This window comes from Lissotriton helveticus, chromosome 3_2 (genome assembly GCF_964261635.1).
Source record: "Lissotriton helveticus chromosome 3_2, aLisHel1.1, whole genome shotgun sequence".
Lineage (NCBI taxonomy): Eukaryota > Metazoa > Chordata > Amphibia > Caudata > Salamandridae > Lissotriton > Lissotriton helveticus.
This window is the reverse complement of record NC_136062.1, coordinates 501,677,829-501,704,901: the sequence shown is the minus strand read 5'-3', so window position 1 is coordinate 501,704,901 and position 27,073 is coordinate 501,677,829. Positions and strand designations below refer to the sequence as shown.

At 47.4% G+C, this 27,073-nt stretch overlaps 1 protein-coding gene across 1 annotated transcript in view; it reads left to right on the top strand.

Moving 5' to 3' along the window:
- Positions 1-27,073, top strand: part of LOC144826182 (uncharacterized) — a 456,019-nt gene that overhangs the window by 167,414 nt on the left and 261,532 nt on the right. The window contains 1 exon segment of the mRNA XM_078684576.1: positions 6,986-7,684. Coding sequence (XP_078540702.1) covers positions 6,986-7,684 — 699 coding nt within the window.

Here is a 27,073-nt window from a genome sequence, read left to right as displayed (position 1 = left end):
ATTTCCCATCATGGCGAAAAACAATCTAAGGATGGAGTCGATGACCATGCGCAGTATTGTCCAAGGGAGGAGTCGCCTATCTGGTGACTACAAAGACTTCTTCCAAGACTACAACAACCTGCAATCATCCGAGCCCAACACCAGGTGGCGATCTAATGCTAAGTGTACAACTCTGCAGCTCTACATGCCAAGAACCGATGCATACTGGTAAGTAGCATTTTCCTTAGCACACAGTAAATTAGCACAATATATCTTGAGCTCCAGGGGCGTACCAAACCATATATTAGGAAAGTGGTATAAGAACCACGACTGACATAGATACAAGGCATAGAGGCTTCAGAACCGCTGGGGCCACCCGGAACCACCCAAGGTAGTGACACGGGGGACCCACGGGGGACGCGTGCAGTGTCTAAACACAGCCGCAAATCACCATTAACTTCTATGGGGAACATCGCAGTTGGAATTTTAAAGAAAGAGGACACTTGGAAGAGGACTTGGAGCAAACCCCTTTAAAACTAGGCAGTTCTAGAGTCAATACTCACGGGAGTACCGGAGTACTCGAGTTACCTCACTCAGGGAAGCCGGGTGCATAGGTGTCTTTTGATGTCGGGTTTCGTCGTCGATTACAGTGGAGAGCTGCTGAAAAGTGCTGTTGGCGATCAAGTGGAAAGTGTCCGGTGTTATCCAAGCCTGGATCGAAGATGAGAAGAACCTGAAAGCAGAGGGGACAGAGTCTGGGTCACTTGCCCGTGACCAGGAAGGTGATGAGCCGATGCCCACCGATGTCGGGTGCTTGCAGGTGAAGATGGTAAAGCTTGACTCTTCAGCCACGAGGACCAGGAAGCGTCGATGATGACCAGGGGCTGGATTCGAGCTGTCCCACGAAGGATGTTGAGTGCTGAGGTGTCGGATTCCGGATGAGACCCAACAAGCCTTGGCAACAGCAACCCACGCAGAAAGCAAAGATTGGCTTTGGTGCAGACCAGCAAGGTCTGAGGGACTCACCCTTTGGAGGGGAGTCAGGGCACGTCTGGAGCAACCAGGAAAGCCCAAAGGAAAGAAGAGTTACCTTTGTGGGGACCCGCCAGTCGACGGACCAGGGATCTCAAAGGAGCCTCGAGTAGAAATGTTTGAAGCGGGCCCACGGAACACTCGTGGAGTGTAGGCCAGCAATCATCGGTGCGGATGGTGATCGGGGTGTGGACTACAAGTAGCCCAACGCACAACTTCAGAAAAGCTTGAGAAGTGGATGCACTAGCAAATGTGCACGGTGTCCAGGAGTTCCAGTTCCACGTCACTCGTGATGGCTGCGTGTCTCTGCTTTGCTGGGATCTCGTGTCGACCTCTGAGAAGTCTGGAAGTCCGTCCTGAGTTGCAGATACTTCGAGATCCAGCGGGAGCCTCGGAAATGCAGACCGGCAAGATGCTTCATGTCGAAGTTCAAGGATATATGTTGCAGAGTATCGTCCAGGTGTAATCTAAAGTCCTAGGGACTGGGCTCCTATACTTATACTAAGGTTTAGGGGTTGGACTTACTCTAGGGTCCCACCTATGGGAGGACCCAGGGAGGGGGTGGTTACACCCCTATCCCTTTGTACAGTTTTGCGCCAGAGCTGGAGCTGAGGGCCCCTGCAACCGGTTTGAACTGGGATATGCACAGGGACACCCAGCACTGTCTGAAAAGCATTCACTGAATGCACCCGCCCAACCACAATACACTAAAGCCTGCCTGGGGAGGTGCTGGCACCTCCCTGTGACAGGAAACCTATTGTCCAGGCCTCTCCTGCCGGAGTTTCGTCCGGCAGCCGGAGGTCAGACTTGTGTCTGTGGCTGCGTGGTACAAAAGGGGGTGGTGATGGACAGAGCATCTGAACCAATCAAACACTCACACCCAGTCAACAGATCTGGGTTTAATCCATCACCGTTCTTTAGCCCACTCCGCCACCCCAGTTCAGACATGGCCATATGCAAATCAGTCTGACACTGTGCCTCATGGGAACAGTCCAGCCCGAACTGCCAAGCCATGCCTTCCCTGGACCGGAAACAAGCTTCCGAGGACCGGTTTCTGGCATTGCAGCCGTCTTCAGCCCGGCTTGCTTGAATGCAGTGGCAAAGTGAGCAAGGGACTCACGTCTGAGCATACCCTGCCAACTTATGGCGAACAAAGTGGTACAAAAGGGGGTGGTGATGGACGGAGCATCTGAACCAATAAAACACTCACACCCAGTCAACAGATCTGGGTTTATTCCATCACCGTTCTTTAGCCCACTCTGCCACCCCAGTTCAGACATGGCTATATGCAAATCAGTCTGACCCTGTTCCTCATGGGAACAGTCCAGCCCGAACTGCCAAGCCATGCCTTCCCTGGACTGGGTTTGAGTGTTTGCTCCTATATCTTAGTAAGGGGTGCATGCACCACCTTACCCAGGCTGCAGTAGCAGACCTGTGGTGTCATTTTGGAAGGCTTCCCAGGGGTGGCATAATACATGCTTCAGCCCCTGGTAGGCCTCTGAGGTACCTACGCCCTTAGTACCTAAGGTACCATATACTAGGGACTCACAAGGGTAACCCTGTAACCAATCTTGAGTGTACCTAAGGTACATGCAATCAATTTAGAGAGGAAGCAGCTAGGCTGTGGTCCTGAATAGCAGGGCCCCAGCCAGACTAAAGTCGAGAAACAGTGAAACACCAGCAAAAAGTGGGGGTAACCATAGTAAGCGATCCTACTTTCCTACTGTCACGCAGTCTGTTGACTTGCTCCCGAGCCTTCTCGGAAGCGTGCCTCCGGCCTTGTCAGTTCCTCTCACTCCTACCTGGCGTCACAAAGCCTTCAGAAGTGCCTGATGGTAAGACGACAGTTGGCCCACCGTGATGGGGCCAGTGAGAGAGCGAGCAGGGAATGGGTAATAACATGCAGGGGACCCTCTCGGCTTGAGGATGCACCCTGTCGGTTACACATTGATTCAGGTCATGCCCCAGCAATCTGGGCACAGGGTCTGATGCTCAACGAGATGAGTCGCATAAGACACTTCAGGTCACATGAAGTAGAGTTGCAGTTTCGAACCTCCCTGGAAATGAGGCACTATGTCCGGCACACCTTTATGTTGGTTGCACCAGACTATTCCGGTCACACACACAAGCGCAAGTTCCGCAAAGCCTCATGAGGTAGAATGAAATTGCAATGGATGCGTCCCCCGCCTCCGATGGTCACAACCTGTGAATTGGACACTGCATGCAATGAGCATGTTTGAGTTAATGTTAATGGAGCTTATAAAGCGCACTGCGGCCCTAAGGTGTCCTGGCGCTGGGAGCTGCCTACTTCGTTGCAGAGAAGGGAAGACTGATCATGAAAAAAGCCTGGTTTTCAGGCCCCTTCTGAAAGAGAGTTGCTCAGTTGCACTTCTGAGATGGAGAGAAATGCCGTTCCAGGCCTTTGCGGCAAAACAGAAGAAACTCCTACCCCCGCAACTGGCTTTTTTAACCCGTGGAATAATTATTTGTTTTGCCTCGGCCGAGCACAGTGCTCTGCCGGGAACTTACCATTGAAGGCGTTGTCTCATGTAAGCAGGACCAGACCCCTTAATGGGCCTTTAAAGTCCACGCGTTGTTTCACCGGAAGCCAGTGAAGGTTTCGAAGTCCCTTATTCACTGAAACAAACCTTGGGGTGCTCAAAAGGAACCTTGCTGCTGCATTTCGCACGACCCGGAGTCGGTTAAGATGTCTTTTTTGGATGTTAAGATAAAGGCTGTTGCAATAATCGACGTGGCGCACAAAAGAAATGCGGCCCAGTCAACGAAGCGGGCCACTTTGGATCCTGCAACCGGTGAATCCGGTCACCACCAACAAGACGCTTATTCGTGCCGAGGTCCCTGCAGTACAGGAACCACCTTGCTGCAGATGTGTGCTACGTCTTGAGCTCCGCACTAGGCACTCAAGTCTCCAGGCACGATTCTGTAGCTCCGAGCTCAGACTGCACTGTCAAGCTTTCAGCAGGCGATGTGGGCACTTAGAGGGCCCCACACTCCAGATGCCACCGATAGATAGTGTGGGCCCTTCTTAGTTGATCTATGATATCCCTGAGACCTTCGAGAGAACAGGACACCAGCCAACTGGTCCTTGGGAGCCCACTTCAGGGTGCCAAACGTCACTATTAAGGAAAGGAGGCGGTCCTCTCCATCAGCAGTCATCATCCATGTGCAGAACAGAGTCTTCTGGCAGTGTGCACCAAGCAGACCATGTTCACTGGTCCTGCGTCCCCACAAGCGGATCTCGCCCCTTGGTAGGGTGGCACTGGGGAGTTATACCCCACTGGGCCTTTGAAGTTGGGGAAAGTTCAAAGGGCGTTCCTTTGAACCACATATGGGTCTTCTAAATTTCCGTCCTATCTGCCATAAGGCCATGGAACGTAGATCTCTGTCTTTATGGGGGCTGGGATCTGGCCCCAGAGGCCAGGTCACACAATCTCTGCCCCCCTTATATTCCGCCAAACTCACAAATGGCAGCGATAGACTGTCTCAACTGCATGCCCAATGGTTTATGGCTGTCTCTAGGGAATGCCCAGATCCACTTGCTTGGCCTCCAGTGTTGACCGGTGCCAATCACCATGGCACACAAAGAGTTTGATGCATAGAAATGTCACTTTCCAAAAGGGGCATTTCCACTCAAGGTATGTCATTGGAACGTATTTGGCCTCGCAAATTCAATCATAGGAAGCATCAAGAGGCTGCGCCACTGCAATCAATCATTGCAGCTTGAAATACCCCTTCCACATGCCAACTCCAGGGAAGAGCCAGCCTCCTCCCTAGGGGAACCCTTGCGGGTCTTCCTTACTACCTGGGCAGCGAACACTCATAGGTGCCTGTCCAGCCTTTCAGCGTCCATCCGAGTGGAGGTGAAAGGCTCCCTTCAGATGGACTGTGTTTGTTACAGGCCAGCCAGAGTACACACGCATGGGCACTCTAACAGACCCGCTGTGGCAGGTCAGACATATGTTTAAATGTACAGTCCATGGAAGTGCGCACAACGGCCTACAATAGCAGGTCGGACATGTAGTTAAACCACACCAGCGTGTAAGTGTGCACCCAGGCTGCAATGGCAGCTCTGACCTATGTCTACAAACTTAGACTGAGCAGTGTGTAGGTGGCCAGAGACCCCATCTCAGTGAGCAAAGGTTCCATCTCGGTGAGCAGAGACTCCGTCTCAGTGAGCAGTGTGTAGGTGACCAGAGAGACCCCATCTCAGTGAGCAGAGGTTCCATCTCAGTGAGCAAAGGTTACATCTCGGTGAGCAGAGACTCCGTCTCAGTGAGCAGTGTGTAGGTGACCAGAGAGATCTCATCTCAGTGAGCAGTGTGTAAGTACCTAGAGACCCCAATCACATTGTGAAGGTGACCAGAGAGACCCCGTCTCAAGGAGCTGTGTGTAGGTGACCAGAGATGAAATAGACTCATACCTTGACTGACAAGAGGTTTTCCTCAAAGCTAGTAGCGTTTGCTCCGGCAGTGGTTAACATGTCCATGATTCAAATCTGAACATTGATAGTCACAGGAGACTAGTGGCATTGGGTGTAGGTATGGTGCTGTTGGAAATATTCACTCATTTGTATTTTTCTTGGAAAAGTGTAATTCAATGCTACAGGGAGGAGAGAACCACCCACCTCTCCTAATTCTGTGGCCAAAGCTGCAACCAAACTATTTACAAAAATTCCCTAGCATGCGTCAATATCAAGTTAATAACAAAAGCAACCACAGTAGCAAAGTAAATCACGATGACCATATGTCCAAAAACACAAAGCAAGTTTCTTAGAATCTTCAGTCTTTAATTCTCATGTTGATTCTTCTTATCATGTCAATTCTGTGACTGTTCGGTAGCCCAAAGCCAACATGTTTAATCGCCTCTTGTTAAATGTACATGCGTCTTTTTCAAGGCTCAATTGGCTTTTCTTTATAACTGTTAGCGTGTGGTGATATTTCCGACCCACACGATCCTCTGGCGTAGGTTAATTTTCTCTAGTGGGTGAAATGTCCCGATGTGCTTTATCCGGTGTCTTGTTTCCCAAACACAATTGTGTACATTTCTCTCGTTCACCTCTCCCACACATGCCGGTGTCCGTACTCGTACAGCTTTGAAAATGGAATTCAGGGTGAAGCGGTGGGCTGTCATAAGAGTCTGTTGCTATTCTCCCTCCAACCCTGGGGAGAGAGAGACAGAGCTGACGAAGAGACAGCGTACACACCCAAGTTTGCTCATAGGGTCGACGCTCATCCTTCCTGGACTTTCATCTGATGAGGAGTGTGTTTTCAGTCGCATGAAACTCAGAAGGCAACAACTGTGCTGAATATTGACAGAGATCAGGGTTATTCACATTGAACCTGAGGCCGAGTGCAGACACAGGCAAAGTCCCAGTACCCCAAATAGTCACAAGCAGCGGTATCTGCTCCTCTGATGCACGCCCGGCCATTTCAGACCCAGATTAGGGATATGAAAGTACTGCACTTATGTTACAGTCGCAGCTTTGCTTTGTATTCTTGTGTCTGTTTTCATTACTTTGTGTGGCAGGTTGGTGCAGTTTGAAGCGGACTAGCGTGGGTTTTGTCCTGCATGCTCTGTGGGCTAGTAAAGTTTGATCCCAGGACTCTCTTCTGTCTGGGCGAGGAGTGATGTGCGAGAACCGGGGTCAAGGGAGGGCACAGTTTTTAGTGCACGTAGACCAGGATTACAAAAATGTATGTATTGGTGTGTAGGATATGTTTTGGGGTCTCACCACGCTGTCCCAGGAGTCTAGCGGAAGGTAGAGCACAGGCTTTAATTAATTCAGCCAAACCGCTGGAAGTGCAGGATTTCCACTCCACTCCCAGTGTCTGTCCTACTGAATGATGACAGCCTGCTCTTCTCCATGACACTGCACCTTGATCACATGTGAACATGTTATTCTGTACTGTCCCATGTGTTTGCTGATTATATTCATTTATTTCTATTGCAACAGGTCATCCAGGCATGCACCGAAAGAAAAACATGGGTCATTCTTTGAACTCCAAAGCGAAATCCACATGGTGCAAGTCAGCAACAAAAAAGCTTAAAGCCAATGTTGTCCAAAGAGCTTATGAGGGAAGCATTTCTATGAGCCAGATGTGGCCAGGAGGTGATCAGGAAGTCAGAGGACAAAAAGCTCCACAGTGGCAAAGTGTGTGTGAACAGCTGTCGCGTACCAATAAACCTCAGATGACACCAAGTGTACACAGCTTAGAAACGTACAGTACACCTGAGAGTACACTAGAAAATGTCAACATCGCATTAAACTCTTTCCAAAGCTTCATGCCACTCTCAGGACCTGAACGTGAGCAAAGACTAAAGAGAAACAGCCAGATTGGGCTTCAGCGACCACTCAAAGGAAAAGGAAGATATATGTGTACTGAGTGCGGTAAAAGCTTTACTCTGATGCCAAATCTGATCAGACATGAAAGAATTCACACGGGGGAGAGGCCCTATCACTGCACCATATGTGGGAAAAGCTTTAATCAAAAAGAAGTGCTTCATAGGCACCAGAAGATGCACACAGACGAGAGACCGTATGAGTGTAATGAGTGTGGAAAACGCTTCAAACGAAAGGACCACCTCCTAGGACACCAGAAGAGACATGCAAAGATGCAGCAAAACGCTGAAACAATTCTTTTGGAAATTGTGTGAATGCATCAAACGCCAGATTAAGGTGAATTCTGGTCTCGCAAACTAAAGATGCCGCCACACATAACATTGAGTGTTCCAAAGCCAATATGCAACAGGGTAACTGCTGTACACGTTTGCATACCAGAAAGCAAAATCTGAACACACAGCTGTGGCCACAGACTGTTTTGCTCCATGTGATATCTGAGCCCTTCACATACAGACATGCAAGGATGTCCATGTGTGAGAAAAAGACAGACAATGTACGAGTTTTTGGAAGCAGCAAGAAATAAAAAGCAGACATTACCATAGATCTACTGCAGTGGTCTTTGCCACTTTACACATGATCTTGCACAATCCAGGTTCTAAGATTAGAACCTGCTCTTGATTTCAAGATAGTTTGATACATTTTCCTGTTGTACACTGATTCGTGGAAGAGCTTGACTCCAACATGCTGTGAGTAAAAAAAGACCCACAATGGAGACATGAACCCACAGACGGGCGCTTGCCAACACTTGGAGACAGACCCCTTACTGGCACCCAGAGCTAGAAACCTTACTAGCACCCGGAGGCAGAAACCTTACTAGCACCCGGAGGCAGAACGCTTACCCACACCATTGATAGGACCCTTAGCAGCCCTGTGTGTAAGTAAATCACAACCGCAAAATAAATGAAAACTGCAAGTGTGGGGCTCACGGACCGCTTTCAAATTGAGATAAGAGAATTGAGTTTCAAAGCAAGGAAAGGTTCATAAGGAAGTGACAGCTTTAGAGAAGCGATTGTCCCGCTGCAGTGAAGGACACAACTACAGATGTTGAATCTTTAATAAAAGATCCTTCGTACCTGTACTAACGTGGAATGTCTCCTTCCTGATTTACAGTATTATTTCCTGCTAGTACCATGAAAAGAGATGTGGTGGGCTTTAGGCGCTGAGGTTGTGGCCAGCAAGAAAATCACAACAGGAATAGCTGAAAGAGTTGTAGATTTAAAAGTAGTGTAAGAAATTGGGGGACAATTTTAGGGGGTGAAACCCTACTGAAGTAGCAACCATAGTTCTGTGTTAGGGTGAAGTGAAAAGCAAACCCCTAATTAACCTGGGCTCACCCTTCTGGTAGCTCGGCACAGAGAAGTCAGGCTTAACTTAAGAGGCAATGTATGAAGTATTTATGCAGCACTTCAAACAGTAAACAAGTGAAACCCAACAATAGAAAGATCCCGCACCAATTTAGAAAAGTGTTGTATGATTTAATGACCAATTTAACATAAAAACAACAAAAACCTAATCAGTAGATTCAGAGAGGTGCAATTTTAAAGATTTAAGCGAAAATAGTGACAAAAAGCACGAAGCGCGAATGGTGGTTATCTGGTCGTTCCACACTGGGACAAAGTCACAAGACCAGGCCAACCGTGATGGAGCGCAGACTGGTTTCAGGGACCCAGTTAGGCCTGCTGAACAAAGTATCTTAAATCCTGTTTGCGGAGCGATGCAAAGCCCTGCGTCAAGGATGTGTTGTGCAGCCTAGGCAATGTGAGCTACTTGTGTAGAGTGGCTTTTCCAGGGCTGCAGTAGAAGATGCAAAGTCCTTGAATGCGCCTGGGATGCTTTGCACAGCAGTTCCAATATGGAGCTTGGCGAGGCGATGCGTCATGCTGCGTCGGTTCTGCTGGGACCACAAATTGGCTGGCAGAGCACCTTCAGGCCTACTTCTAAGGGTCCAGGATTGGGGTGGTACCACTTGAGATGGCAGTACTCACAGCTGGCAGAGTCCAAGTGCTGGGTTCAAGATTGGTAGAGCTTATTCTGTCTCTGATCAGAATGACAGCCAACTAGCCCTTGGAGCCTCTCTGGTGATTCTGCGTCCAAGATGCCGGTTTAGTCCTTCTCACTAAGGCAGGAGGGCACTGGGGCAGCAGAGTGACAGTTGTTCTTGCAGCAGGCAGCATAGGAGAGCTCCCGGGCAAGGTCCACGGGTCCAGAATTATATTGAAGAGCTGGATATGAGGTCCAGTATTTATACCTGGTGCCCACTTTAAAGTAGGAGAAGTTTCTAATGGCTCCTCCCCCTAACCCCCCTCCTGAGGTGCAACTTTCTCAAAGTGGCATTTTCAGAAATGTCACTTAAAATAAGACATTAAAGAGAGCTTTACATTGCAATTCTTTAGACCCAAACTCGGCCTGTCTACCTGCTCCCAATTGAAAGTTACTACTTATTAAAGGTAATAAGAGAACCCAATTTTATGCTATTCGAGAGGCAGGTCTTGCAGTAGTGAAAAATGAATGTAAAAGTTTTTCAATATCACGACATGTAAAACTTAAACGTGCATGTCCTACCTTTTAAATACACTGCACCCTGTCCCATGGGCTCTTTAAGCCCTACCCTAGGTAAGATTGAGTGCTAGATTCTCCCCTGAGGCGGAAGCCGGGGTTTAGGCTCTGTGACAGCAATTTTTTAAAAAGTGTGTTATTTGTTTAATTTGGGTTTTAAAATACGGACTAATCGCACCACGCTCGAGGTGCTGCCGCACCTGTTCCATGCCGCATCCCGACCCCTGCTCCCCGCGCAGCCGACTAGGTGCTAACGCGGTAGCAGAGAGGGGCAGCCGCCATCTTAGGGGAACTGCGAGGGTTGCGCACCAGTGGCTGGCAGCCTCCCACCCTCCTCCTGTCCTATAAAATGACCACCTGATCTCGTCCGCGCAGCGGGCGCGCCAAAGGCAAGCCCGTCTGCGCTCGACCGCGCCGGGACCGGAATCAGGGCTATGCCCCCTGGTCCTACAATGACAGGAGCTATAAAGTTTTATACCAGAAGCGAACTAGTCCAGCTCCGCCCAGCTTTGGATAATAATTGCATACGGGTGGAACCAGTGAACACAACCAAGCACAAGGTAACAAGCTGCCCCCATTGTAAGTCTATTCTGCCTTTTGTTAATCATACCACGAACTCCGTCAAAGCATACAACAACAAAAGTTTTAATATAATAACAGCCCTCATCAACGCCCGTTCTCTGGGCAAACATAGACAGGACATTGCAGATTTTATTATTGACAGAACTATAGACATACTGTTTGTCACCGAAACCTGGATGGACAATGCGTCTGAACCGGATTTGGTGGTTGCCGTACCTGAAGGCTACACGGTTCAAAGGCAGGACAGATTGAAAAATAAAGGCGGTGGTCTGGCGATAATATCCCGGTGCCATCTTCCTGTAAGAATATTTCAAGTTCCTTCCCTCACATGTGAAGCCATACACTTTTCCATCATGTTAATGCCCTCGCACAGCTTTAAAGGAGTCCTCCTTTATAGACCTCCAGGAGCTCGCATAGATTTTCTGCCCACTTTTAATACACTATTAGAATCTCTAGTGATAGAGGATTCGTTTACTGTCCTGGGCAATTTTAATTTCCATCTGGAAAAAATAGAAAATACTGAAACATGGGCCCTACTGACTGATCTGGAGACACTAGGGCTCTCCCAGTTGGTTACCTCACCCACGCATGAAGCCGGCCATACACTGGACGGCATTTTTTCCAACTCAAAGGAAATCCGCGTTCAGGATATCCTTCCGCTACCATGGTCAGACCACTATGCTATCCTTTTTAACATGGTAACTAACAGCGCTCCAATAAAGAAGGTGGCGGTAGCTAACCAAGGGTCATTTAAGGTCTGGAAAGACATAAACAATAGTCACCTTACAGCGCTCTTAAACAATACATGCCCGGATAATCTAACTGATACGAATATTGCTATTGAGCAATACACGAGCTGTATAAGCAATGCCATGAATAGGCTAGTGCCTAATAAAACCATCTCCAATAATCGCCTTTCTCCCTCTGCACCATGGTTTTCCGATTCCCTTAGAGAACAGAAACAAAAATGCAGGAATTATGAAAGACATAGGCGCAAAATGTACACCATAGAATTAAAAATGCGTTATAAAGAGGAACTCGCTAAGTATAAAAAGATGATTATCGAGGAAAAAAGAAAATATTATAATGAGCAAATTGAAACTGCAAAAAATTCAAATAAACAACTGTACCAAGTGGTGAAGAAATTAGCGGGAAGAGCACCGGACGTTGCCCCTTCCCCTTCACAAGCACTGTGTGATGCCGTGGCTAATTACTTCTACGAAAAAGTTAATAACATCTACTTAGAATTTTCTACCAAAGTTAAAACCAATCCACAGTTAACCAGCACTAGATCATCTGACCACTGCTTGTTGCAATTTAATGAAGTCAACGAACAACATATAGCCGACATCATTAAAACCATAAAATCGGGATCAGCTACCGACCCATGTCCTCCTAAAGTGTTCCTCCCGGTTATCAAATCAATTGCACCAGTGATAACTCAAATTTGTAATTCCATGTTCATGGCGGGGATCTATCCAGACAGGTTAAAAAACATCTTCCTTAAACCACTCCTAAAAAAACCTCATTTGGATCCGGAGGAACTGAAAAACTATAGACCCATAGCCAGCCTACCTTTTCTGGCTAAGGTGGCAGAGAGAGCGATGAACACGCAACTCTCCGAATTTATTGAGGAATATCATCTGTTGGATGATACACAGTTCGGGTTCCGTAAGCTTCATGGGTCCGAAACTGTCCTCATTAAAGCCACCGAAGATATAAGACTCATCAGAGACCAGGGAGGCACAGCCGTGCTTATATTGCTGGATCTATCAGCGGCATTCGACATGGTCGATCATTCCATCCTGATCGACCGTGTCTCGGCTATGGGCATTCAATCAGGAGCAAAACATCTGATCGCCTCCTTCCTGTCGGATAGAACGCAGGCAGTCACCTTGGGACCCTTTCAGTCTACTGAGTTAACTTTACCGTGTGGAGTTCCTCAGGGCTCGTCCCGAAGTCCGACACTTTTTAACATCTATGTGTCGGACCTAATCAGAGTTATAAAAGCTTACAGGATGGGCCTTACTTCTTACGCAGACGACACTCAGCTGGTGTTGGCAATAAACAATGATGGAGAGAAGGTGGCTGAATGCTTTCAGGGAGGCATGCTGGCCATCAAGGACTGGATGGCCTGCAATATCCTCAAACTGAATTCCGAGAAGACGGAAATTGTTATCTTTGGAAACCTATATCCTGCTTGGTCCATTTCCTGGTGGCCACCTTCACTGGCACCCCTGCCTAACCCAGTCTCAAGGGTTAGGAACCTGGGAATTATGTTCGATGATAACCTGAACTTCGTTTCCCATGCCAACCAAGTAGTGTCAACGGCCTTCTATAAACTCTGATTGATAAAGAAAATAATCCCTTATGTACCAGAAAATGCAGGGAAAACATTGGTTAGCACACTGGTAATGTCATCACAGGATTATTGTAATGGACTGTTTGCTAATGCACAATGCAGGGTCATCAAAAAAATGCAAACGGTCCAAAATGCGGCTGCCAGAATGCTTTCAGGGACTCCCAAATTTAAACCTATCTCATAGGTCATCCGAAATTACCATTGGCTGGTGATCAAGAACCGTATAAAATTGAAAGCTCTCTGTCTCACTTTGAAAGCCGTACACAAACAAGGCCCCCAGTTTCTGATAAAACAGTTAGCTACCTACTGTCCCAGCAGACAACTTAGATCTGCGGCTGCGCATCAGTTGATGGTACCACGTACAAAGGCGGTGTCTTGGGGAGACAGCCGTTTTCTGGTGACAGCAGCCAGGCTCTGGAACGCTTTACCGTCACAGATTCGCTCATGTCAATCCCTATTCCAGTTCCGTAAGATGATAAAAACATGGCTGTTTAATCAGTAAAATCAGTCTTGGATCCTGCACTGAGTCTATAGCGCCGAGACGCCCAAGGGCATTTGTTCGCGCTTTATAAATGTCAAAAATAAATGACATATGTATTAAAAAGGGAGGTTTGGGCCTGGTAAAAGGTGTATGTTGCTACGTCGAAATACTTGGCTCAAACTGCACACTCAGGCTGCAGTGGCAAGCCTGAGACCTGTTCAAAAGGCTACTTAAATGGGTTGCATACTAAGTGTAGCAGGCTCCATAATAGCATTGAATCTACAGGCCCTGGGTACACGTAGTATCACTCTTATCAAAGGCTCCTAAATCAATGAAATTTGCTAATTGGGGATAAGCCATGTTACCATGTTTTAAGTAGAGAGCATAAGCACGTTGTGCACTTTAGCACTGCTAACCAGTGCTAGAGTCCTAAGGTTAACCAAAAAGAATTCAGCAAAAAGTAGTAGAAGGAAGACAAAATGCCTGAGGATGACCCTGCAGAAGGGCCCAGTCCAACAGATTTGCAGCGGGGCCTGCAGCACCTAATGTGTCTGAACACCCTGATGAGAGTGGGTCTCTATGCGCTTACGCTTGCTTGGCCCTGGTTCGTCATCTGGGTGAGTGGAAACAAAGCATGGGGACTCGTCCATGTCACATCTTTTTTTAAATAGTTTTGGGAATTGTTGCAAAGCGAAGGCCAGTGCTTTATTCCGCGATTGTTGCATTCTGTTGGCCAGTGCGTCCACCAATCTATTTTACTGCCCGGTCTGCTATTCCTTGTAACCTCTCTTCAATAGGGTAGAATTGCTCCATGATGTAGGAGGCTAATCAAACCTGCACCGCTTCAGAATATTTGAAATATATATTAGCATACAAGGGAATAATGGAGGGAGCAGCCCGAAGTCGAGTAACCTAAATTGTTTTGTTCAGCTTAGGAGGGAGCCATTCCTAACCCAGGCTCCTAGGGTGACCCTCATTCATTTTTCAACCCCTGAGGAATCTGCCTAAGCGGCATGTATAGGGAGCACAAGTTGCCGAAGAATATATATATATTTGAATTTGCCTAGTTGAGACAGGGATTGCGCTGTATCAGCCTTTTCTCCTGAGATCAAAGATTATACAGCTCAGACTACGGTGTAAACTTGATTGAATGCGCACTTGCGCGTCCAGGCAAAAGACATGAAAAGAGGACTGAATCTTCCTCTGGCGACCGGAGCGGTCCACTACTCAGTCCTGCTTCGCAGAATTTTCTGGAGTTGCTCTACTCAAGTGGGACTTCACCACTGGAACATCCTCAGCTCAACCCTGGGTAGCTGTGGCACTGACCAGCAAAACGTACACAGAGGAACAAGTGTAAACCATTTAAACAGCTCCAAAACAATTGAAGAAGAAATCCACAGGACATTCATGAAATCTGACTCCAGTTTATGAACAGACTGTTTATATAAGAATATAGACACTAGAACAAAAGAGATCCCACTAGAGGGTCTCCCTAGATATGGATCTTAAAAGAAATAATAAAAGCATTTTCACTCAACCTCGAACAGGCCTTAGCAGATTCAACAAATCTGACGCAAACGTTTTCAAAGAAAACTCGAGTAACTGTCAATGTGGTTGAGTAGAAGTACTTGAGACGAAAAACTCTGGCAGGGAGATACCCAGGGGGACCATCAAGGTCCTTAAACAGGAACGTCCACAGAAGAAACCATCCTCAAGCAGTTCCAGACGCTTTATCCGCAGTGCAGTGGATTCCTGTGGAGGGGTCCTGATGCACTCCTCGGTCCGCGAAGATAGCACAGGGGTCCTGGTTGCAGGTTCGACGCCCTAAGAGGTCCTCACCAGTCGGGCCAAAGTTCTGTCGCCACTGGACTACCAGTTGCCTAGTGTCACGGTCACAGGCCAATCCTTCCTGGATCGATAATTCGCCCCTGGGTCCTGGCACCTCTCCGACAGCACTCCCGGGCTGAGCCAACTCTGGTGTAACTCTGCGACAGGTCTTGGTCCTTGGCCCTCGTTGATCTCCTTCCCAAGAGTTGATGGGACGTTTCTCCAGGTGGGAGGAAAGCTGGCTCCTGCAAATGTTCAGGGGTTAGCACAGTTGCATAGTCAGCATGTAATTCTGTACTCCCCAATTGGGCAACCAAGTCCTTCCACAGTAAAAACGGTAGTTTTGCATGTTTACTGTTGGGCCATGTAAAATAAATGTCCTGCCCATGCCATGTGTTGCACCCTCCCTTAAGACTCGGTAGGCCTGTCAGAGGAGTGACTTAGAGGACAGGAGATGTAGTGGTTTTGCAATTGCTTTCCATGGCACAGTCAGGCTAGCAGTGCAGGAATGCTCTACCAGTCTGCAGTGGCCGTCTGGGGGGACTTGTTTTACGTGGGGGATCTTCAGGGTGGCACAACCAGTGCTACAGCCTGCGGGTACCCCTCTAATTTACATGCCCTAGGTACCAGGGTACCATATACTAGGGACGTAGACATAAGTTAGCCATTTCAAATTTGGTACAGCCAACTCGCCATACACTTGAACTCCTTAACCGCGGCGCAAATTCTGCCGCAGTGCTGGAGTTTTAATCAGTGGGCGGGGCTGAGTGGGCCAAAGGACGTGCGCATCACCCGCGAGGTAGTGCTTGCGATGGCGGTTGGCTGACGCGAGCACGGAGCAGGTTAAGGTCAAGGCTCTGAGGTCTGCTTAGCAGGCCTCCGTGCACTCGGAGTCAAAAAACCAGCAGCATCAGTTGAAAAACTTGGGGGTGACCAAACAAAAAGAGGCATTTATTTATAGCGATAAACATTTTTGCAAAGTAAGGGTGCATAACACCTGTGCAACTGAATGGCTGGCAGGATGTCTTTCGAGGAAGCAAAGTGCTTGCTCGTGTCTGAAATGACATACAATTACTCAAAATGACCACACAGTGAATATCAATTATAGAATGGTGCCCTCAACTGGCTGCATAGCAGCAAAGAAAGAGGAGGCAAAATGGTGCCTCAAGCCTTTATGAGGCTGAATTTAGGGTGCTCCGTGACGATGCCTTCTACTCATTGGAAGTTCCGTTTTTGAATATAATGTTTTCAGGTTCCAGTAAAGAGAGAGAGAGAAGCATATTCTGAGCCTCTGGTCCTAGCATAGAATTTCTGTTTTGTCTATGTTCAGCCAGTCAACAGCCGCCTCAACTTCTACGCTCCCACACGTCAGCTACGATCGACCGGCCACGCCCTCGCCTCCGTCCCCCGCATCCGAAGAGCCACCACAGGAGGAAGGGCCTTCTCCTACCTGGCCGCCAAGACTTGGAACTCTCTCCCGACTCACCTCCGCCTGACCCAAGACCACCTCTCCTTCAGGAAGCAACTCAAGACCTGGCTGTTCGAGCAGTAGCGGACCCCCCCTCCCCTAGCGCCTTGAGACCCTCCGGGTGAGTAGCGCGCTATACAAATGCTGTGATTGATTGATTGAGTGGGAAGGAACAGTCACACAGTTATAGAACACAGGCAAGCTTGGAACTTCTCTTCAAGATTGATAGAAGTGGCGTCTAGTCTGAGGATGAGCTGTCTGTCGTTTGCGTAAAACGTAAAGCTGAAGCATCAGCTAGCGGGGCATCATATACATATTGAACAACGTGAGGTTGATAGGTGATCCTGGAGAAATCCCATAATTAATATTGAAATTTGAGCGCAATGGAGCAGAAATTAAAGTCACGGGTACCAGTAAGCAACAGTGCTGTCAACACAGTCCTGTTAATAAGACATTTATTTGTAAATCTGATCTGGAAAATGAGGTCCTGTACACACACAGGTTCCTATAAACGTGCAGATGCAACGCTGGCACTTTTTTATGATGTGTTGTGTTGTTCTGAGGTACGCATTTCACGAAAACATGTGTAAATTGCAAGCAGTAAACTGATAACCATTGCAGGTAACCCAAAAAAGGATCTGTGGGGGCCCCCTTGCAGATTTGAACTGTTCGCAGTATAAACTTGTACCTTGTGTCCTTAACGTCCGCATAGCTCATGCCCTTTATTCACCACTCTGGAGGCATTCATTTTGTTTTTGAAATTCTAAAATCTCTGCATCCTTTTAGGGATGAGCCACAGGAAGAAAAACAGGAAGAAAAACAAAGCATCTGCAATCTGTACCCATCATGCCCTAGACTAAATATATACATCACTTTCCAGAGTCAAAAGCTCATGCACACTGCCATTGCAGTCTGTGTCTCTTGGGGCAGAGAAAAACGAAAAGTTAACATGGCACACATCCCTGTGTCCCATGCCAGCAAAACACTGCATCTGGTATAGGTAAGTCAATCCTACAGCAGGCCTCACAGCCCTAAGGCAGGGTGCATTATACACCATGTATGGGCATATCTGCACGAGCAGATATGCCCTGTGATGTCTAAGCAGAGTCCTAGATATTACAAGTGTACAGGGGAGCCATAACGAGTACATGGGCTGGATACTCGTGGTTACGAGTTTCCCGCGTCCGTGATGGCTTCCCTGTAATCCCAATGTTTGGTACTAAACATCTCGTCTTGATAAATCCTCTCTGATGCTAGTGATGAATGCATTAAGCAATGCACCCAGAGGTTACCTCAGAGGTGCCCCCTGAAACCCTGCCGACTACTAGTATTCTGACCAACTGGTCTCGACTAGCCAAGCCAGGCACCATAGACCAGTTTCTGACCTTATGAGGTGGAGCCTTCGCTCTCAGAGGCCAGGAACAAATCCTGCTCTGGGCGGAGGTGTTCACACCTCCTCCACGCAGGATGTGCATTCCAGGGCGGGATGATTTAAAGGCCCTCCTGCCTTTGTTATGTGACCACGGGCCTCTCCATATAGTGGAGATGCCCACTCCCTGTCCTGCTCACACTTTTGGTGGCCAGACATGCGGAAAATTAGTTAGAGGCGGTGTGCCCACATTCAGCCAGCACTACCCCTAGGGCGGGCCAGCTGATGTGGACCCCACTTTTCAGATCCTTCCATCTTTTTTTTGGGAAACAATTAATATTCTAGGGTCAGGGTTATGCCCACTTCCCACAGGAAGTGGTCATATAGAGGGTATAGATACCCTAAAGATAGGTAGCCTATTGGCTACTACCTGTCATTCCCCCTGACACCTCTAAATTCAGTATTTAGGCGGCACCCCTGACCCCCCGAACTCCGATTCAACGAATCAAAACAAGGATGAAGAAGTGACCACCTGTCCTCAGTCTTCTCTCTGCAGTTGTGACAGAATGACTCGTCCTGCGAGCTGGAGAACTACCAAAGCCTTCGGTAGCGTGCCAGCATTTTCAAAATAGCTTAGTCTCCCTTGGAGTAGAGGAGCTACTCGTCTGCAGGCACTTACAAGCATAGTCCGGTCCACCACCTTACAGCTCCCTATCCCAACCGAAAACCAGGACAAGGTACTCGTGCTCTGAATTGTCAGATCTGTCACCCCACCAAGTGTGAAGACACCAGGACTAACAGGAGTTGTACAGTACCAACCTCCAGGGTACAAAATGCCCTACACCAAACACCAACAGTGAGAGCCCAGTCTGGATGCTCTCTACACCACGACCAAGCAGCTGTCGAGGGATGTTGGCATCACTGAGGCCCACTTCGTAAGTGCCCAGCTGCCTTGATTTTGCCCCTGCAGGCGGTTTGTCCCTAACCACGAGAAGCATCTTTGCGCACCCAGCCCAGCTGACCTAACCATACTGCACTCGGGTCCCGATGAACTGGCTGTGACCCCTTTCTCCAAGACTCTTTGCAACCTGAGTCCACGCTTTTGAGCACTCTCATTTGCTTGCGAGTCCCCCTGTGCAGCCTGTTTTTGGGTGCCTCCCTCCTCCCCCCCTTTACCGTAGCGTGCCAGCTACAAGCCTCACCAGCACACTGCTCCTAGCAGAACCCGGGCAGTTCCTGAAGAATTGCTCATCGAACTTTGGAACATGGCCCACTACAGTCTCCAAACCCTGAAGGTAAACCTCTGAAACTGACTGTACTTACCTTTATGCATCTTTGACTGTTCCTTCCATAGGATTGTATTGTGCGTTAAGGCGCAAACTTTGAAATATTTATTTACCTGTATGAATTGCCATTACCCCGCTGGGTTTCCTGATGGACCACGCATAACCATTTCACGGACGATTTTGCTCGTATAAGCGCAGTCTACCCAGTATTGACCTTGACGAGCTGACATTTCACAATGGAATATGTAAAAAGCTGTAGGTTAAGCACGACCTAACGAGACTAATACATTTGAATAAGTGCTTGGCCCAACGCAATTAGGATATTTACTTTTGCTGTCGTATACCACACATATGAAATGTAGTCTTTCGTGTACAATATGCAAGGGTCCTAGTACGTGCATTGCCGGTAATATACTTGGCCACATGTGACATGTATAGCCAGTGGCCTCCTTTGTTAACACTACTTTTGCAGTGATATTATTAGTATCCCCTGGGTGCTATAGTGTTATTCTGGTATCTGGCAAGGTCCTGAGGAAGGTGGCGCAACAATCCTTTTTATGCCACCGAAACGCGCACCGACCAAAATTGTTCAGATCCTGCTGAACACATCCATTCTACATGGTCGTGGAGACTGCGAAATCTTTTGTCTCCCTTTTTCCAGATATATGTATTTGCGAATGCTGTGTGAGTTTGCATGAGGTTGGATGTTTGTGTTGTAGTATGTATGAAAAAAAAATTCTTCTATGTATGATTTCTCACTCAGGGGTTATCTTTTGAAGAGTGTACTGCATCTAAATTAGAATTTTATGCAATTGTGTTCATTTATATGTATATGTATACAAAAATATTTTTACCTTAAAAAAGGAAGAAAAAAGTAAAGAAAGTTTTGATATATATAAAAAAAGTCAAATAAACAATGATAAAATAAAAGAAGAAATCCTTTGAACTTTGTTGCTGTCAAGATATTGTTGGTTAGCCCATACTGATTTTATGTTTAGATTTATGAAAGAAATATGGGTCATGAGGGAGTTTTTTATATTGTGCTGTTGTTTTCCCCTCTTCTACCTGACCTCAAATTATCTCTCTTAGACGGGGTCCCTCCTTATTAGTATACAAATTGCTATTAAAAACAGTACTTATCTTTAAAAGAAGTTCTTAGTTTTAAAACGTGTATAAAAGAAGTGTTTTTTTTCTAATTTGGTCTCTGATTTATTCTTTGAGTGTGTCTTGTTTATTTCCTCTGTGAATACAGCAAATGCTTAGCGCTATCCTCTGCTAAGCCTAACTGCTTGCCCACACTCCCACAAAAGAGAGCGTTAGTACTATCTACTTTTGCCTCTGTTTACCAATAAGAGTACCACTGGACTTTCTGCACAGTGTACTTCTTTTTTGTACACTACATAGAGAGCCAGCTTCCTACATTTGTCTTCTGATTGTAAAGCACTACGCAACAATTTTTTTTCTCCAAATTACAAAAATAGTTTAAAATTATTTGTTTTAAAACACGCTTCCTTTCATCGTCATCATTTAATTTGGCTTCAAAGAACCATCAAAGTACACAGAAAAATGAAAATAGTACAAAACTATTTAATAAATACAATAGGTACATTTACATAAAAAGACCATTCTCCTATTACAGAGTCCGTTTCAGTTTAAAATCACGTTTATTTGGACCATTGGTCCACAAACAATACATAAATTGTTATTGTTATTGTTATCTGAAGTTTGTATAGCGCCAAATCACCGTCAGGTCTCTAGGCGCTCATGACAGAGACAGTAACAACAGCTGAGTAAGTAAAAGAGAATACAGGGATAGCAGCATTACTTCAGATGGAACAGAAAGCTTCCCTAAAAAGCAATGTTTTCAATGACTTCCTAAAATGGAAAAGATTTGTTTCTTTGCGAAGGGACTCCGGTAATTTGTTCCACATCTGTGGGATTTGGACAGAAAAGGATCTCCCTCCCTTGGTTGCCATTTTGAAACGCGGACAAGACAGCAGTTGGGAGTTGGAGGACCTCAGTACTCGTTTAGGATTATAGACCTCAAGCCGTTCTTTTATATAGGCAGGCGCTTGCCCATAGATTGCCTTATGGGCAATGCATAGACTTTTGAAGTCCACCCTTTGCTTTATGGGGAGCCAATGTAGCCTGCATAGTAATGGGGAGGCATGGGTCTGTCTAGGTAATCTGAAGATCAGTCGCGCTGCGTCATTCAAAATAACCTGCAGGCGATTAATTACGATTTTTGGCAAACCTAGATAGAGCGCATTCCCATAATCAATCCTTGAGATTATTGTCGCCGAGACAATGGTCCGGAGCATATTTAGGGAAAGTAGGGGAACTAACTTGCGTAGCTGCCTGATTAAATTAGAACACATTCCAACAACAGAAGATATCTGGCTAGCCATTGTCAACTCTTGGTCGATCTTGATACCAAGGCTTTTTACATTGGGGCACGGTTTTGGAGTGGGGCCAAGCTCTTGGGGCCAGAACAAGTCATTCCAGGGTGAGGCCGCAGTTGAAACCACTAAAACCTCAGTTTTTTCGGGATTTATTTTTAGCAAATTTGCCGTCATCCAGCTGACCGTATGTCTGAGTATATTCTGAGCCTGGGTCTGTGCAGATGCCGTGTTATCAATACTCAGTAACAACTGAGTATCGTCGGCATAGTTAAAAATTCTGCAGCCCATGCTTGCCAGAGAGTCTATCAGTGGTTGTAAATAAAGATTGAATAAGAGTGGTGACAATGCAGAGCCCTGCGGGACTCCGCATTCAAGAACACCCACTTCAGATATACAATCCCCTAACTGAATCCTCTGGGTCCTCCCCGACAAAAAGGATTTTAGCCATTGAAATGCTAGATCCTTTATCCCAGAAGCGGCCAGTCTGTCCAGAAGCAGGGCATGGCTGACAGTATCAAACCCCGCTGAAAGATCTAAAAGTATCAGGGCACTTGGTTTCTTACTGTCAGCCATGCCTCTTAGCTCATCCAGCACCGAGAGCATTACTAACTCGGTGCTGTGATGTGCGCGAAACCCCGCTTGACGCTCCTGGAGTAGATGGTGTGACTCCAGGAACGAAGACAGGGACTTTAGCACATGTTGTTCCAGGATCTTGGACAGAAAAGGCAGCTGGGATATTGGCCTATAGTTTTTTAGAATAGCCGGGTCAGCCCCCGGCTTTTTTATCAGGGTCTTGACTCGTGCTTCTTTAAAGCTAGCTGGTAAAAGGCCAGTGTCTAACGAATTGTTTAAGAGGGAGATAATATGATCCTCTAGAACAGGAAGCGCCAAACAAAAGATTCCGGGAGGGCATGGGTCTGCGGGGGAGCCTGACTTGGTTCTATTTATGAGCTGTCCAAGAGTTGTAGAGTCCATGCCTGGGAACCTAGAAATTATGGATTTCGGGGGGGCGAGAGAGACCTGTGGTGCAAGGGGACCGTTAAAAGTATCCCTCTTAATATCGGACAGGATAGTTGCCACCTTCTCAAGGAAGTAACATTGGAAGGTGTTACAGTCTATCAATATTTCAGCCCTTTCATCTTTCTTACACAATTCTTTTAAGATTCTAAATATTTCTTTCTGCACATTAGCTGCATTGTTTATACGGGTTTCGTAATATTCCCCTTTGGCTGACACAATAAGCTTTTTATATGAATTCAAAGAGATTTTCAGCCACATGCATCATTGTGAGTGTTTGCGATTCCTTATTTGCGATTTTTAGGGAATCTCAAATAAGGAATCGCAATATGGGATGCATCATGAAATTCGCATATTTTATGCGAATCGGTAAAAATCGCAATTTTTACCGATTCGCATAAAATATGCGAATTCTTAATTGCGAATTCTTATTTTGCATTATCGCAAATTGCGATATCGCACACATGATGCATCTCAATGGAGGTGCTGCCAGTGAGCCAGGAAAACAATTAAGTACACCTGAAGCACCATTTCAAATGCTTCAGAGTGTACTGGCAGTTGGAGCTGTGGCTGTTGGAGGTGGAGGAGCCTGTCTTTTTGTTCCACTGCAATGGATCCTGTGAATGCTTCTGAGGTTAGAAACAGTAGGAAAAGAAAGGTCAAATTCAGTGACCTAGAGTTGGAGATCGTAATAGAGGAGGTCACAGCTAGGCAAGATCAACTTTTTGGCAAAATGTCCCTAAAAGTGCCAGAAGGAGTGAAAAGGAAGCTGTGGCTGGCAATCCAAGCCAAAGTCAACGCAGTAGGAGTGGCACATAGGGACATGACAAATTTGCAGAAAAGGTGGTATGATCTGCGCAGTCGCGCAAAAGAAAGACTTGCGACGCGAATGAAGACGGCCAAGAAGACTGGTGGCGGACCTCCTAAAGACAAGCCAAACACACCCCTGGATGATCTTGTTGAAGGGACACTTACTACAGAGGCAGTCATTGGCTTATTAGATATTGACACTTCTGACCTACCAGGAACCTCTCAAGGTAAAAATGACTCATGTTATTTTTTTCTACCTTTTTGTCCATGAAAGCCAATAGTATATAAATTACAGTTTTCCCTCCCCAAAAATCTTTCAAAGTAAAGTAAATACTGGTGTTTTTGGATAGGAGCAGCAATGCATTGTGGTACTTGTAGTTTTTGTGAATTGTTTTTTTTTTTTAAGTCTCTTGTTCAAAATTCTGAAATCACCTAGTCATACAGTTTTGAAACACACAATTTTAATAAGTTGGAAACTTGTATTTCTTTTTCAGGAGTTCTTTATTTAAGTAATGTAATAAATTGTTTCAAATACACAAAGTAAAGTAGTTTCTCTACATTCTATTCTTAATAGATGCTGATCTGGATACCCATTTTATAGACTTTGCAGTCATTCACAGATGATTTACTAAATTCTATTGATAATAACTCAGAGGCATCCTCACCAACAGTGCAGAGAGTTAATGCACGTCAAAGAATACGCCAGCTGCCAGATTCAGACAGTGAAGTTTCCCAAAATGAAAATGTAGTAGTCCAAGAGGCTCCCCAAAACTCAACTCCACTTCAAACACAAGGTCACAGACGCCATAGACTGCAGCAGTTTTTCAGGCGCAGGAGACGTCAGGGTCAGCATAGATCCAATAATGAGGAGGACATCAGTGCCAGTGCTGTTGAACTTAAACTCCTCAAAATTCACCGCCTACAAGGAAAGGATATTCGCGTTATCAAAAGGAAAATAATTAGCATGACTGATGATGTGAGTGGCATTAACAGAAGTTTAATGGAGATATCTGCACACATGGATGATGCAAATGAAAACACTGCTCAAAAGTTTGACAAAATTGCAGCATCCATGGACAAAATGTGTGCAAACATGCATGCTCAATCTTTACTGTACTTAAGAAGGGCAAATCGGACAGTTTTGGCTTTTCAAACTTGTAGTAGGGTGATGAATAAAATGTGCTCCCACTCCGGGTGGAGGCTGACCTGCTCCGCTTGGAGCGGGAAGCAGTGGAGGGGACGGATGACCGGCTGGGTGACGCCCGTGTGGAACATATGGCGTTGCTGGAACGATTGCGCTGCATCAACTATGCGGCTCACTCGGCGCGCGTGCACCGATACAGCGACAAACCCGGGAGACTGCTGGCCTTGCTAGTCAGACAAGAGAGCCGTACTGAGCCGGTGTCCGCCATCCGAATGGCCGAAGGAGAGATAGTGTACACTCAGGGTAAAATACACCAAGCCTTTGTACATCACTACCAGGCCCTATACAGGTCGCAGCTGAGGGCCTCATCGGCGACCATAGTAGACTACCTCGCGAGTGTCCAACTGCCTTCCCTTACGGACGCGCAGCAAGGGGACCTAGGGGCACCATTCACACAGGAGGAGATACGCGAGGCTATTTTCGCCCTCTCAAACGGCAAATCACCCGGCCCAGATGGCCTGCCTGCCGAGTTTTTTAAAGCATGTTCGGACACGCTGATCCCGGAGCTGCTTAACGTGTACAACGCCGCGATAGAAGACTCGGCACTCCCGGCTACGCTTAATGAGGCCAACCTGGTTTCACTTTTGAAACCCGGCAGGGAAGAAACATGCCTGGGCTCCTACAGGCCCTTGGCCATGTTGAACACTGACTACAAAATTTTCACCTCTCTACTAGCCCGACGCTTAGCCATAGAGGTCCCAACCTTGGTCCATGCTGACCAAAATGGTTTTGTACCGGCGAGAAGTACCTCACGCAATATTCGCCGTCTCTTTCGAATACAGGACGCCGCCACGCTGCACTGGCCGAGATCGGGTTGCCTGGTCCTGGACCTTGAGAAGGCCTTTGACTCTGTGGAGTCGCCCTATCTGGGGGCGGTGCTGGACAGGTTCGGTCTAGGCGATGCGTACGCGGACATGGTCGGACTACTCTATCAGCGGCCCAGTGTCAGAGTGCTAACGGGCAGGTTACTTTCAGAGGCGGTACGGGTGCGTAGAGGCACCCGACAGGGCTGCCCCCTGTCGCCCCTCCTCTTCTCTCTGGCCATTGAGCCCTTGGCGGCATTGTTGCGGGCGAGGGGAGCAGGTTGGGGAATACCGCTAGCTGATGGTGTACATATAGTTTCGCTCTACGCAGACGACTTGCTTCTGTATGTGCGAGACCTTACTGCTGTGCCGGGCGTACTGTTGGAAATTTTCCAGACGTTCGAAGAGGTATCGGGGCTTAAGGTCAACTGGGCGAAGTCCGGAGTGTATTCATTCAGCCCGGACACGCAGGAATGCGACGTGAGCCTTGGAGGTGTCAGACTCACATGGTATCATACCACCTTTAAATACCTTGGAGTGCACATATACAGAGACGCGGAGAACATACTGGAGGGTAACCTGGTGCGCGCCATATCCTCTTTACGTGCCCAGATGGCTTTCTGGAAGACACTGCCTCTGAATGTGCCCAGTAGGATTGCACTATCCAAAATGATAGCATTGCCCAGGCTACTCTATTACTTCGCCAACATCCCACTATATGTCCCCACGAGAATATTCCGTGACCTGGACTCAATGCTCCCCAACCTGATCTGGAACACTGGGCGCCCCCGTGTGGCTCTGGCGAAACTCTACTCCCCAACTGCTGAAGGAGGGCTGGCGGTCCCTAACATGGAGCTGTATTACCTGGCAGCACAGTTACAATGGGTGACACACTGGTTGAGCGGCACACATCTAGATGACACGGCCACCGCTACCTACACATGGACGCATACGCAAATTTGCACATTGTTCCATCCCTTGACTAAGGGACCCCGCCCACTACCTCTACATGTGGCTGTGGCCCGCAAATGCTTCCTCCGTAGCCTGAAATTGACTCGGGAAATTAGGCCCTATGCCCCTGCGCTTCCCCTGTTGGGTACCCCCGGGAGGAGCGGAGTAGTGACGTCGCGCATCCTAGAGAGCTGGACTGCGGCTGGAGTGGAGACTATGGGCGACCTCTATGCCGATGGGGCCATGCTCCCATTTGAGGAACTGGCGGAGGGCACGGGTCTGCCGGAGGGGCAGTTCTTGCTCCATGCGTCTATACTACGGGCATACACGGAACCCTGGGGAGATGTTCGGGAAGAACCGCCGATACACCACTTAATGCAATACCTGCATGTCATGGGCAACGGTTCCCACATCATCCGCTGGCTGGCGCAGGCCCTCCTCATACACACACAGAGGTCCACGCAACCGATACGGGACAAATGGGCAGCCCACCGAGGGAGGGATTGGACGGACAAGGAGTGGA